Source organism: Daucus carota, chromosome 1, assembly GCF_001625215.2.
Source record: "Daucus carota subsp. sativus chromosome 1, DH1 v3.0, whole genome shotgun sequence".
NCBI classification, from domain to species: Eukaryota; Viridiplantae; Streptophyta; class Magnoliopsida; order Apiales; family Apiaceae; genus Daucus; species Daucus carota.
The window spans coordinates 17,717,096-17,725,614 of NC_030381.2; the positions used below are offsets into that span (position 1 = coordinate 17,717,096).

At 35.0% G+C, this 8,519-nt stretch overlaps 1 protein-coding gene across 1 annotated transcript; it reads right to left on the bottom strand.

Annotated features, from left to right (window-relative positions):
• Positions 1–5,272: 5,272 nt before the first annotated feature.
• Positions 5,273–6,552, bottom strand: LOC108218414 (uncharacterized). Its single transcript, XM_017391340.1, has 3 exons — positions 6,449–6,552; positions 6,185–6,327; positions 5,273–6,093 (listed from the first exon to the last, which is right to left on the bottom strand). The coding sequence occupies exons 1-3, from the start codon at positions 6,550–6,552 to the stop codon at positions 5,273–5,275; spliced, it is 1,068 nt and encodes a 355-aa protein (XP_017246829.1).
• Positions 6,553–8,519: the final 1,967 nt, after the last annotated feature.

An 8,519-nucleotide genomic window follows, 5' to 3' on the forward strand; every position in this document is an offset into this window, starting at 1 on the left:
TTTCTCTATGCAGTTGACATAGCTCTCATCAATTGACAACAAGTGCAGATGCATTTTTACTTTCTAGTGAAAGTAATTGTCTTTGTCAAGAACAAGAATCTTCACTCTAGCAACTTTCTTTACCATCTTTCTTTTAGCTGCGTTGATCTTTTTCCCTGTATGTTGGGAACCTGGCTCTAATACCAATTGTTATTTTACACAGAATTGAAGAATGATTGTAGAAGGGGGGCGTTGACTACAATATTTTAAAAATTAAAAGATTCAAAAATGTAAACACAAACAAATTGTAGAAATCAAATAAGACCAAGTATTTAAAAACACGTTCGGGTGGATTGTTTGATCCACCTGTGAAAATATATCCAGAAGAAATCTATGGATCTTTTTTATAATTCTAAAAGCTGCTGGTTCAACACTAGAACTCATAAGAATGCTCAATCTTTTCTAATATATCGAACTGTTCTAATGTTGTTTTTAACTTGGTTATATATTCCAAGTTTACAAAGATAACTAGAATACAAATTTGCACTCTAAACTATACTTTGCTGCACCACATTTGTCTTATGCAAGTCTTTTGAATTATCTTCATCTTTGACTGATTTTCTTCAAATAATCAAAGTTGCATTGCATAAAACAGATGTGTTTTTGTTTCTTCATCACTGTCCCAAATAGGCTACTATGTCCAAATTAGTGTAATCAACCCATGTGATCTATCGGAATTAAGTTTCAGTCACTTTCAACAGCTGCTGATTCATCTGTTAAAATATGACTCATCCGTTGATTGATTTACAAACTTCGTCTGCTGAGTACTATACGAGCTTTAGCCATTGACAGTTCTTGAGATTCATCCATTGAAAGTTGTACAGACTTCATTAGTTGAAAAGCTGAGATTCATCCGTTGATCATCATTCACTTAGATAAAATTACATGGCATTGGATATTTACAATTAGCAATCCTATTCTATCTAGCCGTTGATGCATCTTAAGATAGAAGACATAACATTTACAAACGACAAAATGATAAAGATTCTAATTGAACATGTTACAAGGTGTTATGTTATCATCAAAACTTATTGATTCCTAACAAATAATTGTAATAATCAAAGTTCTAAGATTTTGCAAGTTTGCAAGTCCAAAAGTTTATACCGGAATTCTCATTTATATGTTTTGTTGTTGTGTTGTATTGTTAAAATTAGTATTTCAATATGATAATTTATAATTTGTTCGTCTCATGGTAACATTGAATGAGGCTGAAAATGTCATGACCAAATTCTTCGTTTTACTTCGATTTACGGAATGTTGATTTAAGTTCGTCTTTCATCGTAATTAAATAATTCCAGCAAGTTAGGGGATAGTCATATTGATATAAATCTCGAGTGATGCTACAAATCTAATTCGTAAGTCGGTTACAAGACAACAGTCCGCTAATCACAATATTGCTCAAGATACTATTAGTCTGCATTTGCTAAGCTTTGTTGAGTATACGTTTGAAAAATGTGCACAATACAATTGTGTGTTGTTATTTTTACATGAACACACTTGACTCTATTTATGACTTGCATGTCTAACCATGGTTAGTTACCACCTCATTCCTCTTGTTCCCTGTGTTTATCAGTAGCCAATGCCTTGGAATATATTAGAAGGTCTTTACCTTGCGCTAGTTAACTCTTCTTTAGTTAATGAAACACCTTATGCCAATAAGAAAATAATTAATTTTATATATATTGCACCTTGCACCTAGAATATATGGACCTTGTGCTAAAGCTAATTCGATGGTCAAACCTTGCGCCACTATATTCAGCACCTTGCACCTGTAAATTAAATTAATAAAATTGATTGACAAAACTTGCCACCTTCGTTGGCTTAGGACGTTGCGCCAAGGTTTTCCTGTATGCACTGTGGATGTTTTTCACTTAGAATATTTTCTTTCAATTTAACCTTGTGCCTTGGTCAAGGTCAGTCAAGGCTAGTCAACCTTACGTCTTGATTGAACCTTGTGCCACTTTATTGTATCAGCATAGAGATCTTAACTTAGAATATTTCCTCCTTCTTGGACTTATTTTATATAAATATATAAATATTATTAGTTATTAAGTTATATTAATTATAGTTAATCTAATTAACAAATTATTTAATTTCTCATAGAATGTATATATGCATATAATTTTTTATCCTTTAATATTAATTACCATCTTTTAATCTAACTTTTAATTTGCAGTAATTAATATGTAATATTCTATAGGCTTGACTTTTACTTGGAACGGATGACCGGTTGACCTGATCAATTCCCTATCTGATTGATTCGACGAACATATTTGTATGTGTTGACATCTAGTGCACTGGTCTAGTTAACAAACGACTAACACTGAATCTGATTGCATACCATCTTTAATGAATAATCTTGATCAGTCATATCCGGGTCAAAAATGCTTCAAATACTGATTATGATTAATCAGAATGTTGAAACCGGAATCCACTAGCACTTGATACTGAATCTGTAGACAACTTTGTTCCCTGAAACATCTTGAACTTTATTCATCACTGAGGCCTGAACATTTTAATGAACTTCTTTCTGGTGGTCCTGTGATTGCTTCAGTTTACTTTTATCTTTTTATTATATTGAGTCATCACTATTATATTCTAAGTTACATTATGCCTTACAATCTCCCTCTATTTGTTTGTTAGAGTTCGACAAACAACTCTTTAAAGAGGATAACTCAACTAACGAAAGAAAAAGTGAATTACTTTAAGACGAGAAAAAAAATGATAAGTATAGTCTGGATTATATCTTATAATTTCTAAAAATCAAAAGTAAATACAAATAGCCTTTTCATTGTTCCTCTAGTCTGAACTAGTCTTCTTTATTTTCCTGGCATTTACATTGGGTGCAACTTCATTTGCCCTTTTTCTAGAACCTTTTTCTTCTTTTAGCTCAGCCTACTTCTACACTAGTTCATCAATCCTTTGAGAGATTTTAGTGAGAGTAGCTTGTTCTAAGACAGTCTTTGAAGTAGGAGTTTCAAACTTCACCTTCAGTTCTTCTAGTGGTGGAATATGCCTCATTTCCCTAAGCTTCCTGAAAATTAGTTTTAATTCTATACCTTCAAATGTGATGATGATTCTTGTTGGATGACCACGAACTCTCGAAGTGTCGTGCATGGTTTCAACTGTCATTCTCATCTTTCGATTGAAGGCTACCAATTTCATCCAACATCAGGGTAGAGGCTTCTCCTTGCTTCTTTCTCCGAAAGTTACTTTAGTTGGATTGAATGTCACAGAAGGAGTTTCAGGTATATGTATGGGGTTTCGTGAGTCCGATGAATCTGAGTCATAGTTAAGAAGTTGCTGACTACCAAATGGGCGAGTCCGATTCTAGATCCTGTAGTGTAAGTTCAGGTTGGGTAGACGTAGAGCTCGAAGGATTAGATCCTTGAATAAGCGAAGCACCCTGATTTCCCATGAAAGCCTGTGAAGGTGTATGACTCAGTGACGAGTCCTCTACTTCTGGTTTACTTTGTGATATGATGGGTTCACCTGCGGATTTCCTTTCACCTTCAATGAGTGAATAGTCCCTTTGGGGATTTGGGAATGTTCCTCCCGGGAGGGTAGACAAGGACGCTGAAGTTGGCAATCTATCAAAGTTTCACTCAGAAGCCGGTGAAGGCAATTGATCCTGAATAGGATCGATAACCCTTGTGTCTATCACTGCCATGGACGATAAAGTGTTAGCTATCGTCAATTCTTCGAGCGTGTGTGCTACCTCACTATGCATTGGCAATATTATGATGTAGGTAGTGTAGGGAAAGAAGACGGTGCAGATGCCCCAATTTCAAGTCTCCCGGTTTTAAAAGGAGACAGCGCTGTAGTTTCAGAAACAATCACCTTATCAAGTGCACTAGAGGCACTATCTCCCTCTCTCTCAATAAAAGTTCGGTTTAGGCTCGAGGGGTGAGTTGGTTCTACAACAAGAATTTTGGGATCTATGTCGGGGTTATGAACCTATGGGATTGTGGGTCCATTGACATATGCAATACTAGTTTCGGATGCCAACGGTTCATTTAACCATGCGGAATCGAATGAAATATTGTCATTAGAATTGTAACTGATAGTGTACCTAGAGTCTAAGTGTTAACAAATAAGTCATCGTAGGAAACACTTTTCTCCAAGTGAGCTGTTGGTGGATTATGAGCTTTAACTAGAGTAGCACCTTAGAATCAGAAGTGTTATACTACATCGAATCCTCAACCTCAGTTTCCAGTACTTGATCCCCTGATTCCTCATCATTATCAGGTATTTCAGGTTTAGGAGCACTCTTAGGCTATATCTCAAAAATAGGTTCCACCTCTTGCACTTCTTACACTTCCTTAGCAAAAACCTCTAGTTCTTCGACAATTATTAGGTCAATTTGTGCTTCAGCTTGAGGTTGGACCTTTAGTTCTTCATCAGGAGCTGGTTGTGGGACTACTGGAAGAGACTGAATATATTGTTCCAAGTGGTCGGTAAGAACTGTAGCACTATTATTTCCATTAGTTATGTTTACCTCTAGCATCTGAATCAATGTTACATAAACAGGGTTCAATGTGAAACGGGGTACGAAAACGGATACGTGGAAGGTGGCTAAGGTGAACTCGGTACGAAGGGACGTATGGGTACGTAGAAACGTTCGGGTACGGAGGAACGTACATGTACGAGGGAAGGCATGGATACGGTGGGACGTAAAGGTACGTTACAACTTACACAATTTTTCTAGAATATATAAATTGTAAAACATATATTGTAAATCAAATATATAAATTTCATTACTTAAAAAAACAAAAGTTCATAGTAACTCATTCACTGTTAAACATTCAACCTAAAATTCTAGCTTGATAGAGTCAGTACTTTAAAGATTCAAGGGTAAAACATACATAATGCATAGAATTTCAGATTGTTTTAATAGGCTAAAATCTATCCTCATATCTCTGCCTTTTAGATGAAGGCACACCATCTTCTTGATCAATTTCATCTTCTTTCCATCTTAATTCCTCGAGTCTTGAACCTGAATCATCAAAATACGAAGCCTCAGCATCAACATCCCACTTTTGATATGGCCCATCTTTGTAACTTGATGTGAAACGAGAGAGAAGTCTAATATTTCTATGAATAAAAGCCAACTTGTCAGCCCGCACAAAATTTTGTCGATTCCTTTTGACGTTGTGAATATAAGAATACGTGCTCCATACCCGTTCAACAGAAGAGCTAGTTATAGGCTGGGACAATACTTTAACAACCATTTCTAAATGTTGAGGTGCTTCTTCCATGTAGACCACCATGATATGGGAGTCATTGTCACATCATCTACTTTCACTGCTAGCGTGCCAAAAATGCCCCTCCTTCCTGGAGACTTTGCTATTTGTTGATGCAAGATCCTCCGTTCTTCCTCGTCTTCTCCTATTTTATCAAAAGCCTTGAGAACTCCCTGGACAACTTCTAAATTACAATTTGGCACAGGCCTAGGCTTTCCACCGGGAGCAAGAGACTGCAAGTAATTTACGTCATAAGAATATGGATTCAAAGCAAATCCTAGACAATGCATGGGGACATTCATCTTTTCCCATCTAGAAAACAGAATATCATTCATCCTCCCATGATCAGATTGGTGTTTATTATTTTTCATTATGTCATTTATCTCCCTAATCATGCAATACATTCTTTCATAGATCTCTTCCATTTTTTGTCCTTCATTATCACCAAATTTAATCATCCGATAAGTTGGCCTATTAATAGCCAATATATCATCAACTTCTTCCCAGAACTCTTCATCTTTTATAGTTGACGTAATTTCTTTTCCTAAATCCCTTGCGTTTTCATCTCTATAATTTACCCAATCTTTACAAGACCTAACAATAACAGTAGTAGCTAATGCTTCCCTGCATTGTGTTAGCCTATTTAACAACAAGTGATGAGATCCAAATCGAGTTTTAGCAACTTTTAATAATTCAAGTGCAGAATGACTTCTAAAAATAGCATGAGCATGGGCATGATTTATAAAACACTCGACAATATTTTTCCCCCTAATGTAGGTATTTCTCATCCATGGAAAAGCAACAGCAAAGCCTTTGAATATTAAATTCAAGGTATGTACGACACACGGGGACCAAAATATGTGTTTGGATACCTTTTCTATCTCCATTCCCCGTCAACTTACAACTTGATGCATTATCTATGACCACCTGAAGGACATTCGTAGGACCTATCTCGTCACTAGATTTGAGCAGAAAATTAGCTATCTCTTTTCCTGTTTTTTCCACACCAAAAAAATCTTCAACGTATAAGAACATGGAACCACGACTATTACGTGTGATAACATTAATAAGTGGTCTCTTTTCAATGTGTGTCCAACCATCAAAGACTATGGATGTCCCTTGAGTCACCCGAGTATCAGTTACTTATCTAGGTTACTGGAGCATACTCTTTCTCAATTTTTCTCTTACAATCATCAAGTAATGATGTTCTCGCTCTATCGGCCGAAGGGTGCTTGTAGTCATTAGGAGCATTCTTTAGTGTTGTAGTCATTGTGGCAATTTACAAACTTCTTAGAACATTGAAAGGAATTCCATTAGCACATAAAAATATTACAATTGCAATGTCGACTTCATGTCTCTTCAAAACACCAAAATCTTTTTCTATAGTATTACCAGTGGGTGGAATTTTATTGTTAATAGGAGATCGAGTTAATGATGGGAAGATACCTGTTTTTCCAGCTTCTTTAACTTTGTTCATTATTTGGTGAAGAAGGAGTCGATTTGATAACAACGTCGTGCAATGACCTATTTCCGATTTGAAACCCACGGGAGGACCAAAAAAATGGTGATGTATTCTTGTGTATGAGCTGCTGTAAGTTTTGTTGCAGTGCTTGCACTTCCATCTCTTTGTTCCTCCGTCATTTTTCTCTTTTTGTGTCGGTAACATCGTAACTTGTAACAAAGGCTTTTTGTTGTTTTGTGAATGATCCTCGTGGATTGAATTTTCCTTTGTTTGAATTTCCTCTTCAACATCAATGTAATTCTAAGATGATGCTTGCTTTTGGGTTTGTTGTGCTTCTACAGACCGTGTTTGCTCTCTTGTTGGGTTATTTTTTTGCCGAAAGCCATTTTCAAAACTAACTTATTGATTGGAATTGTGTTGAAGAAGATATAAATAATGAAGGTGAGCAGGTTAATATATAAGCCAAGTCACTTGAATATATGACGGTGAGTATCTTTTGTGTGGCCTTTGAAATTCTCATCTGTTTAAAAAAAAAATCAATTTTCTTCTTTTGTAACAAAAAGTTTTTGATTTTATATCAAAATTTTATCATTTATTTCAATATATAAACTAAATTAATTAGTGGATATGAAATATTTATTTTTGACCAATATAAAATTATTAGATATAAAATAAAATAATTAAAATAATGAAATAGATAACCAACTAATCCTTACAATCAATCTTCGATTTTTTGGTTAATTCTAGATGAACGAAGGACCGATTAATTTTCCAATTATTTTTAAAAACATTGTATATAAAGAAATCTAATTAATTTTTAAAATATTGTATATGAGGACTGATTAGTTGTTATTTTACACAGTACTTTAAGAAAGATTGTAGAGGGGGGGGGGGTTGAATACAATCTTTTAAAAACTTAAAAGATTCAAGAACAAAACACAAGCAATTTGCAGAAAAGAGATAACACCAGTATTTACAAATACGGGTGGATTGTTTGATCCTCCCGTGAAATTTCTATTAGAAGAAATCTGTGGATTGATTACAATTCTCTCAGCTGCTGGTTCAACACTGGATCTCTCAAAAACACTCAAGCTTTGCTAATGTTTCGAACAAGAAATATTGTTGTTTCCAACTTGGTTATATATCCCAAGTTTACAAAGTTAACCAGGATAAAAATTGGCACTTTAATCTAAACCTTGCTGCATCAGATTTGTCTTACGCATGTCTTCTGAATTGTCTTCATCTTTGACTGATCTTCTTCAAATAATCCGAGTTGCATTGCATAAAACAAATATGTTTCTATTTCTTCTTTATTGTCCTAAATAGGCTGCCATGTCCAAATTAGTAAAATCAACCCATGTGATTTGTCGTAATTAAGCTTTAGTCACTTTTAATGGCTGTTTCTTCATCCGTTGAAAGTTGTTTCATCCATCGATTGATTTACAGACCTCATCCATCGAACACTGTACAAGCTTTAGCAGTTGAAGGTTCTTGATCTTCATCCATCGAAAGTAGTACAGCCTTCATTAGTCGAAATACTTAGATTCATCCGTTGAACATCCTTCACTTAGAAAATTACATGGCATTGGATATTTACAGTTAGCAATCCTATTCTATCCATCCGTTGATGCATCTCAAGATAAATTACATAACATTTACAACTGATGATATGATAAAGTTTCTAATTGAACAATTTACAAAGTGCTATGTTATCATCGAAACTTATCGATTCCTAATAATCTCCCCTAATTTATGACTGGAGGAAATGCAGACAA